We start from the raw sequence: 13,852 nt of genomic DNA, 5'->3' as shown, positions 1-13,852 counted from the left end.
AATCTCATATCCTTGACTAGACAGACCTTTGTTGTCAAAGTAATACCTCTGGTTTTTAATATGCTATCTAGGTTGGTCATAACTTTTCTTCCAAGGAGTAAGCGTCTTTTAATTTCATGGCTGCAATCACCATATGCAGTGATTTTGGAGCCCCCCCTCCCCAATAAAGTCTGACACTGTTTCCACTGTTCCCCCATCTATTTGCCATGAAGTGATGGGACTGGATAACATGATCTTTGTTTTCTGAATGTTGAACTTTAAGACAACTTTTTCACTCTCCTCTTTCACTTTCATCAAGAGGCTCTTTAGTTCTTTTTCACTGTCTGCCATAAGGGTGGTGTCATCTGCACACCTGGGTTACTGATATTTCTCCCGGCAATCTTAATTCCAGCTTGTGCTTCCTTCAGCTCAGCATTTCTCATGATGTACTCTGCATATAAGTTATATAAGCAGGGTGACAATATACAGCCTTGACGTACTCCTTTTCCTATTTGGAACCAGTCTGTTGTCCCATGTCCAGTTCTAACTGTTGCTTCCTGACCTGCATACAGATTTCTCAAGAGGCAGATCATGTGATCTGGTTTTCCCAACTCTTTCAGAATTTTCCAATTTTTTGTGATCCACACAGTCAAAAGCTTTGGCATAGACAATAAAGCAGAAATAGATGTTTTTCTGGAACTCTCCTGCTTTTTCGATGATCTCTGGTTCCTCTGCCTTTTCTAAAACCAGCTTGAACATCTTGAAGTTCACGGTTCACATATTGCTGAAGCCTGGCTTGGAGAATTTTGAGCATTGCTTTACTAGCATGTGAGATGAGTGCAACTGTGGGGTAGTTGAACATTCTTTGGCATTGCCTTTCTTTGGGATTGGAATGAAAACTGACCTTTTTGCCGAGTTTTGCAAATTTGCTGGCATATTGAGTGCAGCACTTTCACAGCATCATCTTTTAGGATTTGAAATAGCTCAACTGGAATTCCATTACCTCCACTAGCTTTTTTGTAGTGATGGCTAAGCGGTATTGGAGTGGTGAGCAGCAGGGAGGAGATACCCCATGTCCAAGGTCAGAGAAACCCCAGTTAGACAGCAGGCGCTGAGAGAGGGCATCAGAGGGTAGACAGACTGAAACCAAAATCACAGATAACTAACCAATCTTATCACATGGACCACAGCCTTGTCTAACTCAATGAGTCATCCTATATGGGTGCACATATATTAGCAAGTATAATATCCTCTTCTTCTATTGATCCTTTTATCATTATATAGTATCCTTTTTTAATCTTTATGGCCTGTTTTAAAGTCTATTTTATCTGAGTATTGCAACCCTGCTTCCTTGTTATTTCCATTGGCATGAAGTATCTTTTTCTATTCTGATACTTTCCATCTGTTTGGGTCCTTTGCCCTAAAGTGGGTCACATGTAGGCAGCACATTGTAAGCTCTTTTTATATCCAATCTGCCACTCTCTGACTTTTGATTGTAACATTTAGGCCATTGACATTAAGGTAATTCTTGATACATAACCTCTTTTTTGCCATTTTAACATTGTTTGCCTTTTGATTTGTATTTCTTCTTGTTTTTTGTTGTTTCTATTGTGATTTGATAATTTTCTTTTGTATTATGCTTCTGTTTTCTTCGTTTTGATTTTTGTGAATGTATTGTTTGATTTTGTAGTTACCTTGTTCTTCAAGTGTGTTAACCCCATTTCTATAGTTACTTGCTTTAGACTGTTAGTCATATAGGCTCAAACATATTCCTTAAAAAAAAATCAACATTTTCTTACTCTCCTCCCCAACATGTTTTGATTTAAATATCCTCTTACATCTTTGTGGTTATTCTTTTGCAGTTTATTGTGGTTATCATCATTTTAACAAAAAATACTTTGTTTAAAAAATCTGTTTACTGGCTTAAGTGATTTACTTTGCAACTGTGATTTTCTCTTTCCTATAGATTTTTCTTTTTTATTTAGAGAGGGCCTTTCAAAAAAATTTTAAGGTTGGTCTAGAATTGCTGTATTTTCTTACTTTTTGCTTGTCTGAGAAATTCTTTGTTTCTTCTTCTAAATGACAATCTTGCTAGGTAGAGTATCCTAGATTGCATATTTTCCCCTTTTAGGTCTCTGAATATATCATGCCACTCCTTTTTGGCCTGCAAAATTTCTGTAGAGAAATCAGCTCATAGCTTTATGAGGGTTCCTTTGTAATTAACTTTTTGCTTTTCGTTTGCTACCTTTAGAATCCTCTAACTTTTGCTATTTTGATTGTCTTAGTGTTTGGGTTCATCCTGTTTGGGACCCTTTGTGTGGCTGGTACGTGGATGTTTCCTTCTTCAGGTCTGTGAAAATTTCAGCTGTAATTTCTTCAAATACACTTTCAACCAAACCCTTTTCTCTTTCTTCTAGGATTACTATTATGTGTATAAGGTTCACTTTATGTTATCAGATAGGTCTCCTACATTGCTTTCATTTTTTTCCCACTTGTCTTTCTGCTGTTCTAATTGAGTGATTTCCATTATTCTAGATTCCAGATCACATTTGTTCTTCTGCATTATTCAATCTACTTCTAAGGGCTTCCCTGTCAGTTCAGCTGGTAAAGACTCTGCCTGCCATGCAGGAGACCCTGGTTCAATTCCTGGGTTGGGAAGATCCCCTGGAGAAGGGAACGGAAACCCATTCCAGTATTCTGGCCTGGAGAATTCCATGAATTGTACAGTCCATGGGGTTGCAAAGAGTTGGACACTACTGAGTGACTATCACTTTCATTCACTGTCTTTTGCTCAGAATTTGTCTCAGCAAATGAGTTTTATAATTTTTCTCAGCTCCTCTTTAGTTTCTGGCTCCTGTTTACAGTAATGAGCATTTTTAAAGCTTTTTATTTTGTATCAAGGTATAGCTGATTAATGTTGTAATAATTTCAGGTGAACAGTGAAGGGACTCAGCCATACACATATCCATTCTCCCCCAAGCTCCCCTCCCATCCACACTAGCATAAAAAATTGCATTTCTATTAATAACCTTTCTTCCTCTCCTTCCTTCCCCTGAAGTTCAGCATGTCCTGAATTGCTTGATGCCCAGCTGATCAGACAGCCTCTGCAACCTCCCTCCCTCCCTGTCTTTTCTGGCTTGCAGGATCTTATGGTCCATGAGGCCGCAAAGAGTTGGACACAACTGATCAACTTCACTTCACTCAGGAGTTCAGAAGGAACAGTTTATCTACTGTGTTCTTGAATGGCTGATTAATGTGGGAGCATCCCTGTGGAGACGACATGGTTTTAGTATTTGGGCTTTGAGGGCTGACTGTGTGTGGATGCCTGCCATGTCTTTCCTCAGTGTGCTGGCTGTTTCCCCCTTGACAGAGGGTATGACTAGTGTGGTGGTGATGAGCCTGCACTAGACGGTGAGCAGGCAGGGCCTCCCCTGTGCTCTGTGGCTGTCAGCGCCCTGTTGTGGAGTGGTGTCTGCTCTCTAGTTGTTGAAGTAGAACACGCCAGACCACTTCTGAGCTGTGGGGTGAAGAAGTGGGTTCGGGGCTCTCCCACTGAGGCAGGAGCCCTGAGCATTTCTTTGCTGGAATGTCCACTAGGGAGTACACTCTGTGGTGTCACCTGAAACCCGTTATGGCAGGCTCACAAAGGACACTGTTTGGGGCACTACCATCAGCCCTGCTTCAATAGTGGGAAAGCCAGCAACTATCTGTGTCCCTCAGGTGCTTTGTTTACAAGGCCACCAGTGCAGAACCACTGAAGTCAGGTACCAGGACCACAGCAGTCGTATATGTGGACCCACCAAGGGAATCACGGAGGCAGACCAGACCCCAGCCTGCTTTCATTAGCACGTGCCCAAGCTTCCAGGGCCAGACCTGTCCCAGCTGCGGGGGCACCTGCAGTCCACTTGGATGTCCTGTAGGTGCTGAGTTTACAAAACTGGTGACGGATTGCCCAGCTGTGTGTGAGGGGGCCTCAGATTCACCCCTACTTCCTAAGCCACATGACCCCTGGGGGTCAGCTCTGACTTCAGCTCCACCTTGGCATGTGGGCAACCTGCCAGTGTTCGTGCACTGGCAGAGCCTACAGAGGTGGCACTAGGTCAGATGTAGACAATGAGGATTCAGGGGCAGATCACAACCGCTGTGAGCCCACAGTGAGGCTGCCCCTGGCCTCAGCCCTCCTGCTGAGCTCCATGTCACAACTGTGCTCACTTCTCCAGCAAACCCGAGCTTCCTCCGCATACACCCCTTGGCTGCAGGCACAATACTTCATCCTCTTTAAGCTGTCTCTGTGCAGCCAACAACAGCCTTCTCCCATCTGTCCCCTGAAATCTTAGTTTCAGCAACCAACTGCTCCAATGCAGCAACGGCTGTAGATGGAAACCAAGGGTATATGAGACCGTCCAGAAAGAAAATGTGAAATAACGACAGAAGGAAATAGAATCTTGGTGAAGAATAGTAAGGGTCACCAAAGGAAGGGTGTAAAGGTCTATCCAGAAAGACAAAAGAATCGGAGCAAGGTGGCACAAAAATTAAGGGAGAGAAGAACTGAGTAGGGGATGGTTGCTAATTCCTACGTCTTTTTCAGAAACTTAATGGTATATTGTCACCCTGCTTATTTAACTTCTATGCAGAGGACATCATGAGAAATGCTGGGCCGGAAGAAGCACAAGCTGGAATCAAGATTGCTGGGAGAAATATCAATAACTTCAGATACGCAGATGACACCACCCTTATGGCAGAAAGTGAAGAGGAACTAAAAAGCCTCTTGATGAAAGTGAAAGAGGAGAGTGAAAAAGTTGGCTTAAGGTTCAACATTCAGAAAACGAAGATCATGGCATCCGGTCCCATCACTTCATGGGAAACAGATGGGGAAACAGTGGAAACAGTGTCAGACTTTATTTTTCTGGGCTCCAAAATCACTGCAGATGGTGACTGCAGCCATGAAATTAAAAGACGCTTACTCCTTGGAAGAAAAGTTATGACCAACCTAGATAGCATATTCAAAAGCAGAGACATTATTTTGCCAACAAAGGTCCATCTAGTCAAGGCTATGGTTTTTCCAGTGGTCATGTATAGATGCGAGAGTGGGACTGTGAAGAAGGCTGAGCACCAAAGAATTAATGCTTTTGAGCTGTGGTGTTGGAGAAGACTCTTGAGAGTCCCTTGGACTGCAAGGAGATCCAACCAGTCCATTCTAAAGATCAGCCCTGGGTGTTCTTTGGAGGGAATGATGCTAAAGCTGAAACTCCAGTACTTTAGCCACCTCATGCGAAGAGTTGACTCACTGGAAAAGACTCTGATGCTGGGAGGGATTGGGGGCAGGAGGAGAAGGGGACGACTGAGGATGAGATGGCTCGACGGCATCACTGACTCGATGGACCTGAGTTTGAGTGAACTCCGGGAGATGGTGATGGACAGGGAGGCCTGGCATGCTGCAATTCATGGGGCTGCAAAGAGTCGGACATGACTGAGCGACTGAACTGTACTGAATGGTATTTTATTTCAAGAATCATACTATGTGCCTTTTATGAGTTCTAATTTGCCTATGTCAGTAAACTAGAATATAGCTTGTGATGAATTCTCACTATCTAGAATGTGCTCAATATGCCCTATCAATTCTATACAGCTCTCCCTGTATCTTTTGCAAATTCTAAATCTTTAGAATTAAAAACTATCTTTAATGCCAAAATATTATGTCATATGTTTTAAACTGATCCGTTCACTTTTTTTCAGGATTACTTATTCTTGAAAGTACTCTCATTTATGCTGGAATACAAATTTTGAGGTTACTTATTTACAGCAATGTATGTGCCTTAAATATTGAGAGGTGACAATATATCTAATGGATTACTATACGAACAATATAATATATCTGAGACACCAAGCAACTTCAAATTTGTTCATGAAATCTATTTCAGTGGCACTAGTAATTTAATCTAGAAACTAGAAGACAAGTTGCATAAAGGAGTAATATTTAGTATTCGGCTATACTGTGAATATTATTTTTTGACAATCAGATATAGACGCTTGAAAATTCCACAGTACTCTAGAGACCAAAAGGCACAGGTACAAGTGATTTATTATGTTTTTAAAAAATGATGAAGGGAATATTAATTCTGGAGGGCTTTTAATCAACTGAACACTATTATACACTAGAGGAAAAACAATCTCCACGAACATTCCCTCACATAGCCGGTAGTTTTATGTTTACATAGTTATTATTATAGCAATTTAAAATGCCAATCTATGATACAATAATGTTACTTCAGAAAACATGAAAAATACAGTTTTTCAATAGCCATGCTCCCATTTTTGATGAAAGCTAGTCAGTTCATCCTAATGTTAGTTTGACACTTTGAAACGCACATGAGATGCAGTCCGCTCTGTAAATGCTGCAGGACAGAGGCCCTCAAACGGAGTAGACAGAGGGCTCTTCATCACTCAGGTCTGAGTCATCCTCATCTACCCTTTCAATGACTGACTTCTTCCCTTTACAGCAGGACACGATGAACCCAATGACGAACACCTGCAGAGGTAAATAAGCTGTATGTTATCTCTCAAACTTGAAATCTCCCAGAAAGCACTGACTTTAAAATCCAAACCCAACCACAAATGGGCCACTAACGGTCACGGCATCTCTGGGATGCCTGTACTTACCCCAAGAAAGGCCCAGTTTCCAAAGTAGTAGGCGGCACTGAAGAACCAGAACTTGTGAAGGAAGAGGTAGGTCCGGGTGACAGTACACTGATCTATAAAAGCAAATAAAAGACCAAAGTGAAGTAGTTTCTCTCTTGAAACAGACTATTAATACTTTACCTAAAAGGCTGTATTAACCAAAACTAAATCAGCTTTAGAGACAGGATGGAAATCTAGATCTATCTCCAAAGCTCACTCTTTCAATCACCGTAATATAACATGACATTTTTAAAAGCGAGCGCCACCAATATAATTCCTGCTGTTAGGTATAAAAAAGTTGTATTGGCTAGTTCAATGTATCTAAACTAGAAAAAGCATTTTAACCTGGAATGTCAGACATGTCCTAAAACAAAACGGTTTTCCTGATGAAGAATGAAAAAAAAAATGAAGGAAGTGAGCAGATGTGGTTAGTATTAGGCTGCACTTTTCTAAGAATCCAATTAAGAGATTTTGGGGGGAACTTCTGTGGGGTCCAGCGGTTAAGAATTTGCCTGACAATGCAGGAGACACGGGTTCGATCTCAGGTCTGGTAATTAAGATCCCACACACCACAGGGCAAGTAAACCTGCAAGCCACACGACCGAAGCCCGTGCGCGCCAGAGCCCAGGCCCCACCAGGCAAGCCCACGCCCTGCAGTGAAGGCCCAGCACAGCCACGGCAGATAGAGAAGCTTTAACTGAATAATTAAGACAGTAAAGTGATGACACCTTTAAAAGCAGATCTTTTTGAGCTTACGAACACTACTGAAAAGATGGCTGACTTGCTTACTCCCTGAACTTTAGATAGTATTTATTAGAACTTGAATCTAAAAACAATCATTTATTTTTTTCCTTCAAACAACAACAACAAAAAAAAAACACACAACGTAACTCTTAAGGAGAAAGCAGCTGGTTTCTCCTTAAAAATAACCAGAAATAACTGGTTATTTGATATCTTTGTGAGACTCCATATCATCTAAATTAACTGTTTCCATTGCTTACAAAGTCCTTTAGGTATCTAATACATAACATCTAAGGAAATACTTGTTTATCAAAACAGTCTATGGCATGGATTTCTGAAAAGCAGCATTTGGTCCTACTTTATCCCAGTCTCCTCCTCCCTTCCCATAGAAGCTCAGCGTGTCCTTCTGAATGGCTCAAGGCCCAGCTGGACTGAGAGCCTCTGCTTCCTGCAGGAAAACACGCAGTGTGGCAGGGACATGCCTTCTCTTCACGGACAGGGCAGCCAGTCTAATGCCAACCACTGAACCCCAAGGGGAACCCTGCACATCCCTCATTCTCTGTCTCAACAGAGAAGTCTAGAAGGAATAGTCGAAGCTTCCTAAGGAGAACCAAGAAGGACTCGAACAGCAGTGTGGAGCCAATGTTTCTCTCCCCTCAGTTCCGCAGTTCCAGGCCCCCAAGGTGACGCCTTCACACCAGGCCCTGCACCTCAGGTAGCAGCAGAGACTCCTGGGCAGGAAAGCCACTGGTCAGTCGCTCTGCCCCCTCAGTGACGACAGAATGTGCTTCACAGGAAGGTAACTTACGAAATTTGTCACTTTTCCTGAGTGACAGATTGGCCTGAGTATTCCAGAGTACCCCTCAGAGTACCTGGCACTCATATTTATTATGACTGATGAAATAAACTAAATTGTTCAAAAGGGAGGTACTTTACTTAAAAATCATACTGATAACTAATGCATTTTCTAATTTCTTTTGACTAAAATCTGAGACGATTCCAAGGATGTTAAAACAAGATATGTGAATCCATGTGGAAAATGAAAGCATAACTGAAATGTCCAGCATGGGAAAAGAGGTGCAGACCCTGGTTTCACAGATTTGGTGTCAGCTCTCATTTGGCCACTTCTCTGCCACGTGACTCTGACCACTGACACTCCGTGCGTGTCACCACCTTTCCTTACGGGCTCATCCTAAAGACCAGATGAAGTCTGCAGAGTGGCAGTTCATATTAATTTTCTTTTTTCTTCTTTAAGATATAACCAAGCCCATGATAAAGAATATAGTTTTCAAGAGCTGTTCGAATGGTGCCAATAAAAACTCATCTTAAGATTTTAGAAGGTGACTAGTGCTCCTTAGCACTAAGGAAAATACTTGCTTAGCTATTAGCATCACGACTACTCTGGACATGTTCATTATTTTTCTGTCTCTACAGTCAAAACAGATACAAATGGATTTGGTTTTAATTTCAGTTCAATTCAGTTGCTCACTCATGTCCGACTCTTTGCAGGCCTCCCTGTCCATCATCAACTCCCGGAGTCCACCCAAACCCATGCTCATTGAGTCGGTGATGCTATCCAACCATCTCAGCCTCTGTCGTCCCCTCCTGCCTTCAATCTTTCCCAGCATCAGTTCAGTTCAGTCGTTCAGTCTCGTCCGACTCTTTGCGACCTCATTAATCGCAGCACGTGAGGCCTCCCTGTTCATCACCAACTCCCGGAGTTCACTCAAACTCATGTCCATCGAGTCAGTGATGCCATCCAGCCATCTCATCCTCTGCCGTCCCCTTCTTCCCCTGCCCCCAATCCCTCCCAGCATCAGACTCTTTTCAAATGAGTCAGCTCTTTGCATCAGGTGGCCAAAGTATTGGAGCTTCAGTTTCAAAATCAGTCCTACCAATGAACAGCCAGGACTGATCTCCTTTAGGATGGACTGGCTGGATCTCCTTGATGTCCAAGGGACTCTCAGGAGTCTTCTCCAACACCACAGTTCAAAAGCATCAATTCTTCAGTGCCCAGCTTTCTTTATGGTCCAACTCTCACATCCATACATGACTACTGGAAAAACCATAGCTTTGACTAGATGGAACTTTATGACAAAGTAATGTCTCTGCTTTTTAATATGCTGTCTTAGGTTTAATTTAAATGTGTATAATTCAGTAAAAGGATACTTGTTAAACAGTAACATACCTTTAAATAAAAACAACCAACTTGTAATGAAGAGAGGATCAGGCTGTTTAAAAAACAAATGCCTGTTCACAATTAATTTAAAAACAGTATCTTTCATGGGTTAAGTACTACGTAAGCTCTGCTGTTCAAGCACAATCCTGTTTTTTAAAAAGTTATTCAACCCTCTCAACACTGCTAATACTCTAAACTTAACCTTTCTAAAATAAGAGAGAAAAATAAAAAGTATGATCACTGTATTCTGCTTTGTTGTTGAAAAGTGTGTAATAGCTTTTATACTTATCTTTATATGTATTTATCAGTATATTTATATGCACATAAAGGGGCAGATGCCCACAGAAGAATTCTGGTTAATAATCCTCATGCAAATATTTTATGTTCAAGCTACGACTCCACACTGAGTAATACATGGAGGGGCTTCTCTCCTCTCCCCCATCTGCCCTCTCCTAGCTGATCATCTGTATCACAGGTATCTAGGAGATCTAGAGAGAGGTCTTTCTACTGTTTTCTGAAACACTAAAATAAGTATTTTGAACTTGGTTTAACCTTCAAAGTAAATGTGAATTGCTCAATTTAGGAACTGCACTCTAAAATCACAGGTGTTCGAGAGACTCTGGCTGTAATTCCTCAAAGGGACACATAAACTTCCAGCTAAACCAAAGAGTGCATGTTAACAATTAAAAACTAAAAATTGGGGTTCAGAAAAAAGCTTTTTTTTTTCCAGATAAGGTGGCCATATGAAAAAGACCAAAATTAAAAGAGCCAAGAAAGGGCATGGAAGTTATCTGAAAAAAAAAAAAAAATCAAGACTTGACTCCTGCTTCTTCCACCTTCCCCCATCTATTCTCACTTATCAAACTAGATGAATAACCAACAGAAAGTACAATTAAGCCTCTGTCTGTCATATAACAACAGCTTTTACAAATGTACCCGATAAGTTTTATACACTTATTTCCTTTTAGACTGCTGGTTATGTCACTGTTAGTGTACGCTGACTGCCACTAAGATAACCTTGGCTATTAACTGGAATAAACAGCACCTTCTACTTTAAATATATTTTGAAAAACAACATTTAGTGCTGACTTAAGCCAATATTAAGTCGTCATCATCATGTTATTCCTTCACTGAAATCAACTTAGAATTAAGTCTATACTTGTGCTTTATTTATAAAATGAATCCTTATGATACATGATGTTGTAGAGGGAGGGTATCTGGGGAAATGTATGTGCCACAGAGAATTTTAAAGCAATTTCTTTGACTAGTGACAAAAGAACTGGGAGAAGACTGGATTCCTTAGAACAACGCTTCCTTTCTCATGGCTGCGTGTGATTATGCTAACTTTAGGTCTTGCTACTATTGGATATTTATAATAGATACAGAAATCTTAAATGTAAACAGGCTAAGCACCTTGGGCTTTACTGTGATATGATTAGGAATCATTTATCAAATGGTTCTGAGAAAGGGGAAAACATGCTATTGGGATAGAAGGAAGGCTAGACCTGGGAATCTGGGGAGGTAGAGCCCTAGTTAATCATCACTGTCAAATGGATTTATAGCACATGAAATACACACAGAGAGAAAGAAATGAGAAACCAGCAACATATATCCAGTAAGAAAAGGGAGGGCAGAAGAAAATTTTAAAATTTAAATATTTGCATAAAAACCAAAATTGTAGGTTTATCTTGAAATTCAGCAAATGGCATATAGTTAAATCATGTTTTGTTAAATCTCACTGCAGGAACTGGGTAAAAGGGAAAGAAAGAGTTGGTGAACATCAAAAGTCATAGAAGTTCTAAAGGGAATAGATTATATTTTATGAATATATAAACTGTACCAGGCTAACAAAGCTAGTACTTGGCCACATGCTTTACACTGAAAAATAAAGTCTCATAGTGACTGTGTTAAGAACCAGTATAATTTGTGTTGAGCTTTGATTACATTTAAGTAAGTTTAATGTACTTCAAAAGTGCTAAAATATGTACTGCTCCTTTAAGAAACAATGTACCTAATTTCATTTTTCCTGACCATATAAAATATAGTCGGCCATACACAGCTTATAAAAGATAGTTCCAAAGGTAAGCATTAGCATACAAATGTAGGAATAATTGCAAACTGTATTAGTGAACTCTAAATTAATGAGATTTTCTATTACTCTTAATTGTCCAAGATAGTAAAATATACAGCAACTGCTTTCTAGTACCTTAACTTTTTCATAAAATAACAGCAATTTAAGAGGTATAGTAGAAAATATTAGAGACAGAAAATTGAGATTTGGTTCTTGAGTCTGCTGTTTATATTTACTGTGAGATTCTGGATGGAGTCATTTAACGTATAAGTCAGTTTCTTTCTAAGTGTCATTGATATAATATCTGCTCTTGATGGACTGACCTTCCGAGATTTAAATTTAGAGAGAATTCTAAATATGATTTTTTTAAAAGGTTGATGTTTTATGAGTTAGAATCCTTAAGCAAGGATTTGTAGAAAGTAGCTGAGAAGTTTCACAAAATCACCTGGGGTGCTTTAGCGTGGACTCCAGAACACTGAGAAACCTTATGCCTAGTTAACTTCACTGTACTGTCCCTGCTGAACTTTCATCAACACAATCAAAATGTCACCTAGAAAAAGAACTGCAACAATAAAGAGACTTTCTGTATCTCAAGCAAAATCCAAAAGAAACATGCTTTGATCAATACTTAATTTTCTGGTTTACATGGCTTCCCCAGTGGCTCAGTGGTAAAGGACTCATCTGCCAATGCAGAAGACATGAGAGACACGGGTTCAATCCCTGGGTCAGGAAGATCCCCTGGAGAAGGAAATGGCAACCCACTCCAGTACTCTTGCCTGGGAAATTCCCTGGACAAAGGAGCCTGGTGGGCCAGAGTCTGCAGTGTCGCAAAGAGTTGTACATGACTGAGTGTGCAAACACACACGGCAACCCCACCTGACAGTGGGCACACTGCATCTGGCCTTCTCAGCTGGATGCTACCAGCCAACATCAGTGAGACCCTCTCCTGACTCCAGGCCTACCCAGAAACTATGTGACTAAAATTAGCTTTCCATACAGATTCCTTCTCTCTGGTGAGAATTCACTAACCGTGAGCCTCTAGCTTCTTTAATGTAATACTTCCTGTGGTAAATTAATAAATTGCCATCTAGCTAATACTTTAGTTTACTCTCTCTTTACTTATCTGGAGTCAAATATAGATACTGGAGATCAGGGTATGACAGGATTCTTAAATACTAATTCTGTCTCATCACTCTAACTTCAATACTGCTTTGCCCCTTTGATGGGTAGAATTAAATTGAATGAGGCTATTGACACAAAGTTATTATTAGTCAAGCAAAATATTATAAGCTTATAGCACTTAACCATGAAGAACTATTTTAATTTGTTGAACACAAGAGGTTTACAAGAACAGTCATTTGCTTCCTGTCCTGTTTCCCAGGACCTCATTACAGTTACAGAACATGAATAAAGCCAGGAGCAACTGTTAACAGCAAACAGAAAGGGAGGAAGGCCGGTTGGTGACAGGAGACCTCGGCAATACTCTGGAAGATGGAAAGCCACACTGAGAAGGTCTCCAGTAAAACAGCTGGTTTCCTGCTCACTTATTTAAAAATACAGCTTAAGGATCAAGAAACCCCAATCACAGATATCCCGTGATGAGGCGTCCTAGTTCCTGATATTAAACACAAATTAACGTAAATATGGATAAATCATCAGATATCTACAGGAGGCTATCAGCATGAGGGAAAGAACGAGATAAACAGAACTGTTCCAAGATGAACAGCACTGTAATTCTACTTAAATGCAATCATTAAGAAAAATGTTTAGTATCTTCATATACTGACAAGGATATTACATCATAAAACAAAGATGCTTGGGAAAAAATCAGAAACATAGACTACCCCAAGGAAAGTACAAATGTGTTATATGAAATAAAAAATTCAGGGTATAGTTTGAAGATAAAACTGAGTACATACCTAAGAATCTAGAGCAAAATGGTAGGCAGAAAATATGAGATATGAGAGAAGACAGATGATCAATTGAAGACATCCAGGAACTAATGAACAAGAGCTCCCCAAAGGGAAAATGGAGAAAAGAGAAATTATCAAGTTAACTTCAAAAGAAGAAATAGATGCACTGGATTTCTTACCCATCAGAAATGAAACATAGATGGTACAATACTTTTAAAGTTCTAAAAGAAAATGATTTTTTACATAGCACAAACTGCCCATCATATCAATTGTGAGGATGTTGATATCCAA

General features: G+C 40.3%; 1 protein-coding gene across 1 annotated transcript in view; it reads right to left on the bottom strand.

The window, feature by feature from the left end:
* Nucleotides 1–6,043: 6,043 nt before the first annotated feature.
* The window catches only part of LMBRD1 (LMBR1 domain containing 1), a 144,223-nt gene continuing 136,414 nt past the window's right edge, over nucleotides 6,044–13,852 (bottom strand). The window contains exons 15-16 of the mRNA XM_015097695.3: nucleotides 6,640–6,731; nucleotides 6,044–6,508 (exon numbers count right to left, since the gene is read on the bottom strand). Coding sequence (XP_014953181.2) covers nucleotides 6,392–6,508; nucleotides 6,640–6,731 — 209 coding nt within the window. The 3' untranslated portion in view covers nucleotides 6,044–6,391. The remainder of the gene's footprint in view (nucleotides 6,509–6,639; nucleotides 6,732–13,852) is intronic.

The sequence above is a fragment of the Ovis aries genome, chromosome 9 (genome assembly GCF_016772045.2).
Source record: "Ovis aries strain OAR_USU_Benz2616 breed Rambouillet chromosome 9, ARS-UI_Ramb_v3.0, whole genome shotgun sequence".
In the NCBI taxonomy this organism is placed as follows: Eukaryota; Metazoa; Chordata; class Mammalia; order Artiodactyla; family Bovidae; genus Ovis; species Ovis aries.
Note: the sequence above shows the minus strand (reverse complement) of the source record. Positions and strands in the feature narration are given on the sequence as shown.